This window comes from Stenella coeruleoalba (genome assembly GCF_951394435.1).
Source record: "Stenella coeruleoalba genome assembly, chromosome: 6".
In the NCBI taxonomy this organism is placed as follows: Eukaryota; Metazoa; Chordata; class Mammalia; order Artiodactyla; family Delphinidae; genus Stenella; species Stenella coeruleoalba.
Window position 1 is genome coordinate 62395182 of NC_137151.1, and position 16700 is coordinate 62411881.

General features: G+C 38.7%; 1 protein-coding gene across 2 annotated transcripts in view; it reads right to left on the reverse strand.

The window, feature by feature from the left end:
• The window catches only part of TTC21B (tetratricopeptide repeat domain 21B), an 86069-nt gene that overhangs the window by 22195 nt on the left and 47174 nt on the right, over nucleotides 1-16700 (reverse strand). For both annotated transcript variants that reach the window (XM_079923941.1, XM_079923940.1), the window contains exons 21-22: nucleotides 12381-12491; nucleotides 11363-11444 (exon numbers count right to left, since the gene is read on the reverse strand). In XM_079923941.1, coding sequence (XP_079780067.1) covers nucleotides 11363-11444; nucleotides 12381-12491 — 193 coding nt within the window. The remainder of the gene's footprint in view (nucleotides 1-11362; nucleotides 11445-12380; nucleotides 12492-16700) is intronic.

Below are 16700 nucleotides of genomic sequence, written 5' to 3' on the forward strand. Positions count from 1 at the left end.
TGGATATATGTACTACATCTTCTTTATCCATTCATCTGTTGATGGAAGTTTAGGTTGCTTCCATGTGTTGGCTACTGTAAACAGTGCTGCAGTGAACACTGGGAAGCATGTATCTTTTTGAATTATGGTTTTCTCTGGATATATGCCCAGGAGTGGGATTGCTGGATCATATATATGGTAGCTCTATTTTTAGTTTTTTAAGGAACCTCCATACTATTCTCCATAGTGACTGTATCAATTTACATTGCCACCAACAGTGCAGGAGGGTTCCCTTTCCTCCACACCCTCTCCAGCATTTATTGTTTTCAGACTTTTTGATGATGGCCATTCTGACTGGTGTGAGGTGATACCTCATTGTAGTTCTGATTTGCATTTCTCTAATGATTAGTGATGCTGAGCATCCTTTCATGTGTTTGTTGGCAATCTGTATATCTTCTTTGGAGAAATGTCTATTTAGGTCTTCTGCCCAATTTTTTGATTGGGTTGTTTGTTTTTTTGCTATTGAGCTGCATGAGGTGTTTGTAGATTTTGGAGATTAATCCCTTGTTAGTCACATCATTTGCAAATATTTTCTCTCATTCTGTGGGTTGTCTTTTTGTTTTGTTTATGGTTTCCTTTGCTGTGCAACAGCTTTTGAGTTTAATTAGGTCCCATTTACTTATTTTTATTTTCATTACTCTAGGAGGTGGATGAAAAAGATATTGCTCATATTTATGCTGAAGAGTGTTCTGCTTGTTTTCCTTGAAGAGTTTTATAGCATCAGGCCTTACATTTAGGTCTTTAATACATTTTAAGTTTATTTTTCAAAAGGGTATTACATGTACCAAAATGTTCACTGAAGCTCTATTTACAACAGCCAGGACAAGGAAGCAACCTAAGTGTCCACCAACAGATGAATGGATAAAGAAGATGTGGCACATATATACAATGGAATATTACTCAGCCATAAAAAGAAACGAAATTGAGTTATTTGTAGTGAAGTGGATGGACCTAGAGTCTGTCATACAGAGTGAAGTAAGTCAGAAAGAGAAAAACAAATACCGTATGCTAACACATATATATGGAATCTAAAAAAAAAACAAAATAAAAAAATGGTCATGAAGAACCTAGGGGCAAGATGGCAATAAAAACACAGACCTACTAGAGAATGGACTTGAGGATACGGGGAGGGGGAAGAGTACACTGGGACAAAGTGAGAGAGTGGCATGGACATATATACACTACCAAACGTAAAATAGATAGCTAGTGGGAAGCAGCCGCATAGCACAGGGAGATCAGCTTGGTGCTTTGTAACGACCTAGAGGGGTGGGATAGGGAGGGTGGGAAGGAGGGAGACACAAGAGAGAAGAGATATTGGGACATATGCATATGTATAACTGATTCACTTTGTTATAAAGCAGAAACTAACACACCATTGTAAAGCAATTATACTCCAATAAAGATGTAAAAAAAAGGGCGTTAAAGAATGTTCTAAGTTCATTCTTTTACATGTAACTGTCCAGTTTTCCCAGCACAATTTACTAAAGGGATGTCTTTTCACCATTGTCTTGCCTCTTTTGTCATAAGATTAATTGACCATAGGTGCATGGTTTTATTTCTGGGCTTTCTATCCTGATCCATTGATCTATATCTCTGTTTTTGTGCCAGTACCAAACTGTCTTGATGACTGTAGCTTTGTAGAATAGTCTGAAGTCAGGGAACCTGATTCCGCCAGCTCCATTTTTCTTTCTGAAGATTACTTTGGCTATTTGGGGTCTTTTGTGTCTCCATACAAATTTAAAATGTTTTGTTCTAGGTCTGTGAAAAATGCCATTGGTAATCTGCTAGGGATTGCAGTGAATCTGTCGATTGCCTTGGGGAGTATAGTCATTGTGACAATATTGTGATCCTTCCAATCCAAGAATATGTTGTATCTTTCCATCTGTTTGTGTCATCATTGATTTCTTTCATTGGTGTCTTGTAGTTTTCATAATTACAGGTGTTTTGTCTTCTTAGGTAGGTCTATTCCTGAGTATTTTATTATTTTTGATGCGATGGTAAATGGGATTGTTTCTTCAATTTCTCTTTTTGATCTTTCGTTGTTAGTGTATAGGAATGCAAGAGGTTTCTGTGTATTAATTTTGTATCCTGCAACTGAATTCATTGATGGATTCCAGTAGTTTTCTGGTGGCATCTTTAGAATTTTCTATGTAGAGTATCATGTCATCTGGAAACAGTGAGTTTTCCTTCTTTTCCAATTTGCTTCTGATTGCCACGGCTAGGACTTCCAAAACTATGTTGAATAAAAGTGCCAAGAGAGGACATCCTTATCTTGTTCCTGATCTTAGAGGAAATGCTTCCAGCTTTTCAACGTTGAGTATGATGTTAGCTGTAGGTCTGTCATATATGGCCTTTATTATGTTGAGGTATGTTCCCTCTATTCCCACTTTCTGGAGAGTTTTTATCATAAATTGGTGTTGAATTTTGTCAAAAGCTTTTTCTGCATTTATTGAGATGATGATATGGTTTTTATTCTTGTTTGTTGACATGGTTTATCATGCTGACTGATTTGCGGACACTGAAAAATGCTTGCATCCCTGCGATAAATCCCACTTGATCATAGTGCATGATCCTTTTAATATATTCTTGGATTTGGTTTGCTAGTATTTTGTTAAGTGTTTTTGCATCTGTGTTCATCACTAATACTGGCCTGCAGTTTTCTTTTTTTTCTAGTATCTTTGTCTGGTTTTGGTATCAGGATGATGGCAGCCTCATAAAATGAGTTTGGGAGCGTTCCTTCCTCTGCAGTATTTTGGAATACTTTCAGAAGGGCAGGTGTTAAGTCTTCCCTAAATGTTTGATAGAATTCACCTGTGAAGCCATCTGGTCCTGCACTTTTGTTTGTTGGAAGTTTTTTGATCACAACTTCAATTTCAGTACTTGTGATTGGTCGATTCATATTTGCAATTTCTTCCTGATTCAGTATTGGAGGATTGTATCTTTCTAAGAGTTTATCATTTCTTCCAGGTTGTCCATTTTGTTGGCATATAGTTGCTTGTAGTGTCTCTAATGATCCTTTGTATTTCTATGGTGTCTGTTGTAATTTCTCCTTTTTCATTTCTAATTTTATTGATTTGCACCCTCTCCCTTTTTTTCTTAATGAGTCTGGCTAAAGGTTTATCAATTTTGTTTATCTTTTCAGAGAACCATCTTTTAGTTTCATTGATCTTTTCTATTGTTTTCTTCAACTCTATTTCATTTATTTCTGCTCTGACCTTTATGATTTCTTTCCTTCTACAAACTTTAGGTTTTGTTTGTTCTTCCTTCTCTAGTTGCTTTAGATGTAAGGTTAGGTTGTTTATTTGAGCTTTTTCTTGTTTCCTGAGGTAAGCTTGCATTGCTATAACTTCCCTCTTAGAACTGCTTTTTCTGTGTCCCATAGGTTTTGGATCATTGTGCTTTTGTCGACATTTGTCTCTAGGTATTTCTTGATTTCCTCTTTGATTTCTTCAGTGATCCACTGCTTCTTTAGTAGCATATTGTTTAAGCTCCATGTGTTTTTGTTTTTTACAGTTTTTTCTTGTAGTTGATTTCTAATCTTATAGCACTGTGGTTGAAAAGATGCTTGATATGATTTCCATTTTCGTAAATTAACCACGGCTTGCTTTGAGGCCCAGCATGTGATCAGTCCTGGAGAATGTTCCATGTGCACTTGAGAAGAATGTGTATTCTGCTGCTTTTGGATGTAATGCTCTATAAATATAAGTTCACCTGGTCTAATGTGTCATTTAAGGCCTGTGTTTCCTTGTTGATTTTTTTGTCTGGATGATCTGTCCACTGATGAAAGTTGGGTGTTAAAGTCCCCCACTATTATTGTGTTACTGTCGATTTCTCCTTTTATGGCTGTTACTATTTGCCTTATATATTGCGGTGCTTCTATGGTGGGTGCATATATATTTAAAATTGTTGCATCTTTTTCTTGGATTGATCCCTTGATCATTATGTAATGTCCTTCTCTGTCTCTTGTAACAGTCTTTATTTTAAAGTCTATTTTGTCTGATATGAGTATTGCTACTCCAGCTTTCTTTAAATTTCCATTTGCATGGAATACCTTCTTCCATCCCCTCACTTTCAGTCTGTATGTGTCTCTAGATCTGAAGTGGGTCTCTTGTAGACAGCATATATATACAGGTCTTGTTTTTGTACACATTCAGCCAGTCTATGTCTTTCATTTACATTTAAGGTAATTATCGATATATATGTCCTGTTACCATTTTGTTAACTGGTTTGGATTTGTTTTGGAGGTCTTTTTTTCTTCCCTTCCTCTTTTGTTCTCTTCTCTTGTGATTTGATGACTAACTTTAGTGCTGTGTTTGGATTCCTTTTTCTTTTCTGTGTATCTATTGTAGATTTTCAGTATGTGGTTACCATGAAGTGTTTTTATTTTTCTTTAAAGATTTTTTGATGTGGACCAATTTTAAAGTCTTTATTGAATTTTGTTACATTGCTTCTGTTTTATATTTTGATCTTTTGGCCCCAAGGCATCTGGGATCTCAGCTCCCCAACCAGGGATCAAACCTGCACCCCCTGCACTGGAAGGCAAAGTCTTAATCACTGTACCACCACAGGGAAGTCCCTATCATGAGGTTTTGATATAGCAGTCTATGTATAAATAAGATTGTTTTAAGTTGCTGGTCTTTTAATTGTAAATGCATTTTCAGTATCCTGTATTTGTACTCTCCTCTCCTCATGATTGCTGGTTTTGATGTCATATTTATGTGTGGATGATTTTCTACCTCTGTGCTTCCTGTACTGGGTTATCTGTTTCCTTCTTTAGGTTTGGGAAGTTTTCTGCCATAATTTCTTCAAATGCATTTTCCATCCCCTATTCTCTTTCTTCCCCTCCTGGAATCCCTATTATGCATAAATTTGCATGGTTTATATTATCCCATAGATCTCTTATACTGTTTTCATTTTTTTTCATTTGGCTTTCTGTCTTCTGTCCTGATTGGGTGATTTCCATTACTCTATCTTCCAGGTCACTTATTCATTCTTCTGCATTATTTCTTCTGCTATTCACTGCCTTTAGTTCAGTCTTTGTCTTGACAAATGAGTTTTCTAATTTTTCTTGGTTCCTCTTTATAGTTTCTAGTCCCTTTTTACAGTACTCTGCATTTCTTTCGACAGCCTTTCTTAATTCCTTCAGTATTTTCATTATCTCCTTTTTGAAACTGGTGTCTATTAGACTGAAGAGATCTGCTTCATTGTTTGTTCTTTCAGGGGAATTCTCTTGGTCTTTTAACTGGGAGTGGTTCCTCTGCTTCTTCATTTTATTTATATTTGTCTTATTCTGTGAGTTTAGGAGAAACAGTTGTCTATTGTGGTCTTGGAGGGCTATTTATATGTGGGAGCATCCCTGTGTAGCTCGTGTGGGTTTAATATTTTTGGTGCAAGGGCTGTTTTTAGTATGGATGCCTGTCGCCGCTTTCCTCAGTATGTGCTGGTCATTATCTCCTTGAAGAGGGTGCAGATGCAGCAGCTGGTGCCTGGGCTGTGGGGTTTTCAGCACTGGTGGCAGCTCATGTGCATCCCTGGAGCACACAACGGGAGCAGAGGTGGCTCACGACTGCTCCTGGAGTCCAGCAGGGTGGAGTTGGTGGCTTGAGACCACTCCTAAAGTACAGGGCCAGTGGTGGCTCACAGTTGGTCCTGAAGCCTAGGGGCAGTGGTGGCTCACAACTGCTTTTGGAGCTTATGCAGGCTGTGTCTTGCCACCTGAGAGCTCACACAGGAAAAAAAGCTGTAACGGCGGGCCCCACCCCTCCCCTTGCGCACCACCCACACAACAGTGCCTGGCCTCTAAGGCAGCCCAGGCTTCCTGTGCGTACACCCGCGGTGCAGCTGCACCAGACTCCAGCCTGTTCAGGGAGCTTCCATGCAGCCGACCCCAGTCCTCTCCCCGGGTCTGATCTCCAAAGCCTGAGGGCCCGCACCAGCACCAGCAGATGTGTGTTTCAGGCTGGGGAGTGCAGAGTGGTGGCACTGACCATCTGTGCAGGTCTCTCTCCATTCTAGCTGCTGCAAACCGGCTGCTGCATTCTCCTCTGAGGCTCAGAAGTGCCCCCTCTGTCCCTGCTGATCTCCCCATCAGGGGACTTCCCTGGGTGCAGGAACCTTTCCTCTTTCATAGCTCCCTCCCAGGGGAGCAGGTCCCATCCCCAATTCCTTTCTTTCTTTTTTTCTTCCTTTTTAGTTTTGTCCTACCCGGTTATGTGGAGATTTTCTTGCCCTTTCAGAGGTCTGAGGTCTTCTGCTAGCATGCAGTAGATATTCAGTGAGAATCATTCCACATGTAGAGGTCTTTTTGATGCATTCGTGGGAGGAGATGAGCTTCACATTCTACTATTCCACCATCTTGATTGCTCCCCCCCCCACCATTTGCCTTTCTTGACCCATAATCTTGGGTTTCAAAACGTTGTTCTGTCTGCCTTCTGGTATCACTAAAAAGAGGAGCGCGATCAGAGTATGGTTTCAGAAAGAGGATTCAAATACTGTTCTTATCTTTTATGCGAATTCCAGCACATTACTCAAATTCTCTGAGTCTAGAATCACTTACTTTCTTAAAACAGGATTATAATATTGAACTTCAGAGTGCCATGGAAACCAAATAAAAGCATGAAAGAGCTTTAAAACTATAAACGTCAATAGTAATATCTATAATGCCAAATATTTTGTTAAGAACTAGGATGACTACCCTATAATGAAGCCACAGAATCTAGAAGCTAAATTGGATTAGAGAGGAAGTAAAGGTTGAAATTTCTGGCCCCCAATTGTTTGTATGATTTTGCTAATGTGTGTGATATATAATATCACTGATATTATCTAAAGTCAACCTTGGGAGGCCAGTTTCTTGAATAATTATCACCTTACAATATTACTGAAATGCATTCATTATTAGTTGAAGTTATAATTACCACTGATAGGTTAGATTACATTAACTTGTCTTTTGGTTAACCATGAAATCTGACAGAAGGCAAATTTCTGCACTTAAGAAATCTGTCGAAAGCTAAAATGTATTATATTCTGAAAAGTTAGTTCATGTTTATTAATGAACAGTGAGAAAATATCAAGAAAAACCATAATGTGATGTGATTAGGCATGAAGTGCTATGGAATTACAATGCAGAGAATTCCTAACTTTGCCTGGGGGAGGCAGAAGAGGTTTCACACAGGATCAGACTTTGAGTCTTGTTAGGCAGACAAAGGCATTCCAAGGGCAGGTGGCATGTGCAAAGACAGGGCTGAGAAGAGCATGGAGAGTGCTAGATGCTGAAGTAGAGGAAGAGGGATAAGAAATACGGATGGAAGGGTAATCCTGGGGTGTATTATTATCAAAATAATGCTGTAGTTTAGACTTTACCCTGGAAAGTCATCCTAAATTTTAAGCAGAGGGCTAGTTTTCGATTTTTTTAGAATTAATATGATAGTTCCTACAATGGCCTGGAACACAGCAAGAGACAAGAGGCTGGAAGATCAGCTGGGAAACTGCACTAGTCCGGGTGAGAGGTAATAAAGTTCTTCATTAGAGTGGTGGGCTAGGAGAAGACGGACAGGATGTGATAGCTATTCAGCAGAGAGAACTGATAGGACTTGTTAACCAATTAGTGTGAGGGAAGGGGAGAACTCAGGATGATCTGGAGATTCTGAGAGAGAAAAGGTTTGTAATCTGTCAAAAGAGCAATAATTAGATCTATATGGAGAATTTTCTACTAGCTAGGTTAAGTCAAATTAGACAGTACATTTCTGAAGTAAGCTCAAACACAGCCTTAAAGTATAAGATGTGCTACTGAGGATGACCTATATAACAGATGACAAAGTAAGTATAGATGCACAGATTTTAGAATAATTGACTAGTGGATAAGTTTATAAAATCCTATTAGGAATAAAGCATAGAATGCAAGATTAAAAACAAAATATCACATAGACAATAAAAATTTACTTAAAACTTTGTATTTTTAAACAACTTGGTATTTCACAGTCATTCATTGAGCCATTCAACAAGTAAACAATTACTCTGCACCATCTATGTACCTGGAAATATACCTGATGCTGGCGGTTGTATGTTGTTTGGTATTTCTGGAGTACTAGGTCGTTCTACTAAATTTATAAATAAATAATTCACTTTATATTTGTTTTTAAGTAGACAGTCCAGAGCACCACTATTATGTATTTGGAAAAAGTGCTGGGGCCAAGTAACCTGGGTGATACAAAAGTCACGTGACAGATGAGGGGCTTCTTCAAATCTTACATGAGAGGGCACTGTTGCCACCAATGGCTTAAACATATTCACAAGGAAAGAGGTCTGTTTTTTAAAGAAACCAGGTTGGATCACTGACTCAGAGGGAAATGCTGCAATACGGGAACAGTTTGAGATAGAATGAAAATATTACATGCATTACCTTAAACAGTAGTTCAGAGAAGGAAAAAAAGACAAAACAGAGTATAGAAACCAAGAGAGAAGCCATGGCAGGAAGACAACTTAGGCCTGAAGAAAGTATGAGTAAGGTTTGGGCAAATGAAGTGGGAGGACGGCCCATATTTTAGACTTGGAGTAAGCAGAAAAGGTAAGAAGTTAAAGGAATTAAGAGCACTCTTTCAAGTAACATCTGAATATGAGCTGGAGCAGACAGTGTGAGGAACGACATGACCTGAGGAAGTCCAAAGGTGGGAGACAATCTTAAAAGATGATAAAAATAATAAGAAATTAAAAGTGTTGACATCACCATAAGAACAAGATTTTTTCCTTCTAATCTTTGCCCTAACTAGGAATTAGGAATGTTTTATTTGTAAGCAGAAGGGACTGTTCTATAAATTCAAACCTTCAGCGAGTGACAGCATTAGTAAGCGGAACAAGTCGAGTGTATCTGGTTCTCTGAGCTGCCCTCCTTGAGGCATGCCCACCTCTGTGTGCACGCTGCCCCACCCAGGCAGCTCTGACTGCCCATGGCAGCATCCTGAGACAAGGCATAGGGGTTGGAAGAACTGAATGACAGCTCGAGGACTTCCTCTGAGATCGCAAGCTCTTCTCAGCCAGTACTTTGACACGTAAGTAACATACATTCCCTTCCCTTCCCCCTTTACCCCATCTCCCTTCTTTCCTTTTCTCCTCCCACTCTTCTATTCATCCAATATTTATACTCAGCCAGATACTGTTCTACATCTTCATAGCAGTGAAGACCCAGTTCCTGGCCACTTGATGCTTATGATCTATTATTTACAATTTCTGTTTTGCTTTGTTTTACAAATGCAATATAAAACAAAGGACCGAGAACAGGATAAGAGGATGGAGGGCAATGAGGTGTTATTGACATAGGATGGCTGGGGAAGGGCACCCTCAGGAAGAGGCAGCATGAGAGCAAAGTTCTGAGTGGAATAAAGCAGAACATACTCCAGGAAGAGGGAACAGCAACTGGAGAGTCTCAAGGAACTAACCTGCCTGGGCTGTTGCTTACCTAGCATCTACTATCCCTTCCTTTTTCACTATCAGAGTTCTGATTTTATTCTACGTGGCACTGTGTTCAGCTAGAAGATGACATTTCCCACTCTGTTTTGCAGCTACAGAGGTGCTTCTAGAAAGGGTTTTTTTTTTTTTAAAGAAAGAAAAGATGACTCACTGAGGAGGTATGCCCTTTGGCCCACCTCCACCTTCCCCATCCAGGAACATCAATGCCTAGGGCTGCAGCGGTCATCTTGGACGTGATACTTAAAATGGAAGTTTGGCTAATGATGGTAGAAGAAAAAGACAGAAGGACTCAGACTTCCTGATGATACCGTGGAATCTCTGGGCCATTCCCAGCACAATCTACTTTTAAATTTCTTTAACGTAAGAGAAAAATAAAAGTCATAATTATTTAGGCCACTAGAGTATGGGGGGGAGGATAACCACTACTTTCAGCTGAAAGCATTTCTAAACTATTTGGAGGCAAGGCGTAGAAACAGAGGTGAGTTGTGAGAATACTGCAGTAATCTGTGTGAGAAATGACCAGGGTGGCAGCAGTAGAGGTGGTAAAAGTGATGGGATTCTAGACATATTTTGAAGGTAGAGCTAACAGGGATTTGCTGACAGACTGGACATGGTATATGAGAAGAAAGATGAGACAAAGGTAACTAGAAGGTTTGGGACTGGAGTAAATGGATAAATGGTAATGCCATTTACTGAAATGAGAAAAAGAGAAGGAGTAGATCTGGAGGGAAGGAAAAGATCCAGTATTGTGTTTTGGACAGGTTAAGCTGGAGAGCCTCCTAGGCAGCTGAGTGGGAATGCAAATAGGAAGTGGTGTAAATGAGTCGGGACTGGACACTGGACGTAAAGCCGGGGGCCTGGATGAAGTCACCTAGAGCAGTGAAGGTATTAAAGGGGAAAACGTTTGAGAAATGGTGTCTACAACCCTCTGACATTTAAAGGTCATAAAGAGAAGACAGATCTAACAAAGGAGGGTGAAACAGAGCGGTCAGCTGGGAAAATACCAGGTAAGCCCAGCATCCCGGAAGACAAGTCAAGGACGTCTTTCATGAAGGAGCGGGTAAGCTGTGCTAAGTACACTGTCAGGCCCAGAAAGCAGAGAACTGAGAATCAGACCTGGGTCTGGCAGCATGGAGGGCACTGGCCACCCTGCAGAAGCAGCCTCCCTGGAGTGCAGGAGTGGAGGAGACAGTGAAGACAGCAGACAGAAATCCTTCAGAGGAAATCTGCTACAGTGGAAAATGGAGCTGTAATTGGAAGGGGAGAGTAACTGGAGACTTAAGAGCTGGGTTTTATGTACTAATGTCTTTAAAGCGGGCAGGTATCACAGCAAATTTATGTGCTGACTGGGAAGAAGATGATGGTACAGGAGAGAGAGAACAGCAGAAGTAAAGCCCTTCAGGAGGGGAGGGGAGGCATCCAGTGCCCACAGGGAGCAGCTGTTGCAGGTGGGGTGGCAGACCTGGGGAGCAGGCGGACCTGGGGACAGGAAGAGGGAGACTTTCTCTTCCAGGTGCTCACGTTTTCTCAGTGAGGTAGGAGGCAAGGTTTCCAGCTGAGGACGAGAAGAGGGGAAAGGGGAAAGGACAAGAAGAGGGGAAAGGGTGTCAAAGGTTTGTGGAGAGGAGAAAGTATAAAAGGGGGATGGAGTGAGTGAATTCATTAGAGAAGTACAGTAGGATTGCCAGGCAGAATCTGAGGGCCCATCTGGGGTCTCTGGTCATGATTTAAAGTGAGACCAGTCATTTTTCTTATAACCATTTCAGCTGCTCAAGGGCAGGTGTGGAATAAGCAGCATAACAGCCAACAAGAAGAGAAAGGGAGTTGATTGCATTAGAAGGTATAATCAGTGGATATTTACCTGGTTTTCGTTCTAAAAGCTGTTGTAAATGAAACACGGCTTGTTCGTAGTCCTGTCTTCTGAACATGAGATCTGCCATCATCTATAAAGGTAAACGTTGGTTCTAAAAATACTACCACATATTTTACAAAGCATAGTATTCCTATCAAGACTGGTTGCTATGAAAACACATCTGAGAAATATGAGGAGGGCAAAGTTTTATAAAACGGAGCCATTTAAAAGTCAAGTACACCTTAAGCAGATTAGCACTGAGATCAGTATAACAGAAGATAATCAAGGATGTGAAACATTTCTGTTTGCAAAAACTGTATTTTTAGCATAAAATATGTTTCAAGTAGTTATTCTAAAAACAGAAACTTGAAGGGAACTGCACACTCTCTGTGTCTCACTTGGCTAAAATAACGAGAAGATTTTAAAAGAAAACCCAGAACATTCTGAAACCTTAAGTATTTCAAAGGAATTTAAAATGAGCAAGTGCTTTAAAAGGGAGAGGTCTGGTATTTCTTTTCAGTTACAGTGACTCATTTGTAAAATTATTAAATGAACCTCACAAACTGTCATCTATGTAGCTGTTTGAAAAGCTACCAAAAACCTCAACCCAGGTAAAAATGAGAAAGAAAAGCAAAACTCTATTTAATAAACACACACCTTAAAATGATACATGAAGAATTTTTTCTGTAACTCAGAAAGTGCCACTGAAACTGTTAACAGTTAGTCTTTAGCAAATTAGAGCTTTACCACATGAACTCCTCCTGACCAAGCATAAAGAAAAATTAACTAGGCCCAAAAAGGGCAAGCAAAAACCTGACCTAAGTTCACCATTCTCATAAAATAAAGAGAGTCTTGGTGTTTATTGGTAAAATATACTAATAATGTTAAAAGTGTTATTTCTTCCAAAAGCCAACATGAGCCAGGCATCTCATCTCCTATTAGTTTTATCAGTTAAAATTTGAAACTGCCCCTTGGAATAAACATAAAACACAACTGCCTTTACAGCAGTGAAGTCTCCTGGACTAACCATGGTGGCAGCTTCATTGTCCTGGTCGCTCTGGAGAAGCAGAGCACAGTGCCGCAGGCAGGCATCAGGGTCATCTTGTGCCAGGTATAATCGTGCCAGCTCCAGCATTATCTACAGAGAAGAAGGGCAAGATTAGTCAGAAAATGTTTGGAATGAAAAGTGAAATAGGAAAATGTGTAGGCACAGATGAAACTTTATTTGACCAAGAGTTATTGCAATAAAAAGGCCAAGCACGATAAGCAGGAAAACTATAGGTTTGCTCATCTCTAGTTTCTCTTATACTGGGAAAAAAAAAGGAAAAACAGGCTGTGCCTCAGTTGAAAAGTAGAGAGACACAAAGCACTGTGAAAAGAACACTGGTCTTAAATTAGGAGCTGTGATTCTAGTCCAAGCTTCTCCATGATGGGGCCCTTTACTTCTCTAAACCTGTTTCCTCATTTGTAAAATAAAAAGCTTGAAGCAGATATGCTCCAGATGTACAACTATGATTCCAGTTACTTTAGTCACCACTGAACAAGGTACCTATTTGGTTATGACTTAATAAAGATTATCTTTGCCTTACATCTGAAAGAGTTGTATTATTTCAAAACGTCTAATCTTAAACTTTAAATTCTAGAACATGGTTGTCTCGTGTTCTACATCACTTATTTAAATATTTAGCCATTTACTAGAGTATTGTTTTAAAATGTTGATCATCTATCAAGATCTGAGAGTAATAACATTTTAGTTTATAAAACTGGCCATGACAACCAGTGGATCACTGAAGAAATCAAAGAGGAAATCAAAAATTACCTAGAGACAAATGACAATGAAAACATCATGATCCAAAACATATGGGATGCAGAGAAAGCAGTTCTAAGAGAAGTTTACAGAAATACAATCCTACCTCAGGAAACAAGACAACTCTCAAATCAACAACCTAACCTTACACCTAAAGCAACTAGAGAAAGAAAAACAAAGAAAACCCAAAGTTAGTAGACGGAAAGAAGTCATAAAGATCAGAGCAGAAATAAATGAAATAGAGACTAAAAAAAAATAGAAAAGATCAATGAAACTAAAAGCTAGTTCTCTGAAAACATAAACAAAATTGATAAACCTTTAGCCAGACTCTTCAAGAAAAAAAGGGAGAGGGCAAAAATCAATAAAATTAGAAATGAAAACGGAGAAGTTACAACGGACACCACAGAAATACAAAGGATCATAAGAGACACTACAAGCAACTATATGCCAACAAAATGGACAATCTGAAAGAAATGACAAATTCTTAGAAAGATACAATCTCCCAATACTGAATCAGGAAGAAATTGCAAATATGAACAGACCAATCACAAGTACTGAAATTGTGATAAAAAAACTTTCAACAAACAAAACTGCAACACCAGATGACTTCACAGGTAAATTCTACCAAACATTTAGAGAAGAGTTAATACCTATCCTTCTGAAAGTATTCCAAAATACTGCAGAGGAAGGAACACTCCCAAACTCATTTTATGAGGCCACCATCATCCTGATACCAAAACAAGACAGAGATACCAGAAGAAAAGAAAACTACAGGCCAATATTACTGATGAACACAGACTCAAAAACACTCAACAAAATACTGGCAAACCAAATCCAACAATACATTAAAAGGATCATACACCATGATCAAGTGGGATTTATCCCAGGGAAGCAAGGATTCTTCAGTATCTGCAGATCAATCAGTGTGATATACCATATCAACAAACTGAATAAAAACCATATCATCATCTTAATAGATGCAGAAAAAGCTTTTGACAAAATTCAACACCGATTTATGATGAAAACTCTATAGAAAGTAGGAATAGAGGGAACATACCTCACCATAATATAGACCATATATGACAAACCTACAGCTAACATCATACTCAATGGTGAAAAGCTGAAAGCATTTCCTCTAAGATCAGGAACAAGACAAGGATGTCCCCTCTTGCCACTCTTATTCGACATAGTTTTGAAAGTCCTAGCCATGGCAATCAGAGAAGAAAAAGAAATAAAAGGAATCCAAATTGGCAAAGAAGGAGTAAAACTGTCACTGTTTCCAGATGACATGATGATACTATACATAGAAAATCCTTAAGATGCTACCAGAAAACTACTAGAGCCCGTCAATGGAATCAGTAAAGTTGCAGGATACAAAATTTAATACACAGAAATCTCTTGCATTCCTACACACTAACAAGGAAAGATCAGAAAGAGAAATTAAAGAAACAATCCCATTTACATCAGATCAAAAAGAATAAAATACCTAGAAATAAACCTAGCTAAGGAGGCAAAAGACACCAATGAAAGAAATCAGTGATCACACAAACAGATGGAAAGATATAACATGTTCTTGGATTGGAAGAATCAATACTGTCACAATGACTATACTCCCCAAGGCAATCGACAGATTCACTGCAATCCCTAGCAGATTACCAATGGCATTTTTCACAGACCTAGAACAAAAAGTTTTTTATTTGTACAGAGACACAAAAGACCCCAAATAGCCAAAGCAATCTTCAGAAAGAAAAACGGAGCTGGAGGAATCAGGCTCCCTGACTTCAGACTATTCTATAAATCTACAGTCATCAAAACAGTATGTTACTGGCCCAAAAACAGAAATATAGATCCATGGAACAGGATAGAATGCCCAGAAATAAACCCACGCCCCTATGGTCAATTAATCTACAACAAAGGAGTCAAGACTATGCAATGGAGAAAAGACAGTCTCTTCAATAAATTGTGCTGGGAAAACTGGACAGCTACATGTAAATGAATGAAATTACAACATTCTCTAACACCATACACAAAAATAAACTCAAAATGGATCAAAGACCTACATGTAAGTCCAGACACTATAAAACTCTTAGAGGAAAACATAGGCAGAACATTCTCTGACATAGATTGCAGCAATATCTTTTTGGATCCACCTCCTAGAGTAATGGAAAAAAAAAACCCAAAAACAGATGGGACCGAATTAAACTTAAAAGCGTCTGCACAGCAAAGGAAACCATAAACAAAAAGACAACCCACAGAATGGGAGAAAATATTTGCAAACAATGCAAATGACAAGGGATTAACCTCCAAAATTTACAAACAGCTCATGCAGCTCAAGGATAAAAAAGCAAACAACCGAACCAAAAAATGGGCAAAAGATCTAGACATTTCTCCAAAGACATACAGACGGCCAAAAAGCACGTGAGAAGATGCTCAACGTCACTAATCATTAGAGAAACGCAAATCAAAACCACAATGAGTTATCACCTCAAACTGGTCAGAATGGCCATCATCAAAAAGTCTACAAACAGAAACAGATGCTGGAAAGGGTGTGGAGAAAAGGGAACCCTCCTACACTGTTTGTGGGAATGTAAATTGGTACAACCACTATGGAGAACAGTATGGAGTTTCCTTAGAAAAAAACGAAAAATAGAACTATTGTATGATCCAGCAATCACATTCCTGGGTGTATATCCAGAGAAAGCCATAATTCGAAATGATACATGCATCTCACTGTTCACCGCAGCACTGTTTACAATAGCCAAGACACGGAAGCAACCTAAATGTCCATCGACCGAGGAATGGATAAAGAAGATGTGGTACATATACACAATGGAGTACTACTCAGCTATTAAAATAATGAAATAATCCCATTTGCAGCAGCATGGATGGACCTAGAGATTATCATACTAAGTGAAGTAAGTCAGAAAGAGAAAAATATCATATGATATCACTCACATGTGGACTCTAATTTTTTAAAAATGAAACAAATGAACTTATTTACAAAACAGAAATAGACTCACAGATATTGAAAACAAACTTATGGTTACCAAAGGGGAAACGTGGTGGGGGAGGGATAAATCAGGAGTTTGGGATTAACATACACACACTACTATACACAAGACAGGTAACCAACAAGGACCTGCATAGCATAGCACAGGGAACTCTACTCAACATTCTGTGATAACCTATATGAGAAAAGAATCTGATAAAGAACGAATATATGTATATGTATAACTGAATCACTTTGCTGTATACCTGAAACTAATACAACATTGTAAATCAACTATACACTCCAATATAATTAAAATAAAATAAAATTTTCAAAAAAATTAAACTGGCCATGTATATAAGTTTTCTACACTAATATTATCTTTACATTTATTCTCACACTGTGCCATTTGAAGTTAAGAGATTCAATCTAGTTGCTTTTGTATATCCAGCACCAAACAGCAATGAAAATACAATAGCTGTTTAGTAAACTGAATCGAATCCTCTAGATTCAGATATTTATTTGAATTTGAGAATTGTTTTAAAGTAATT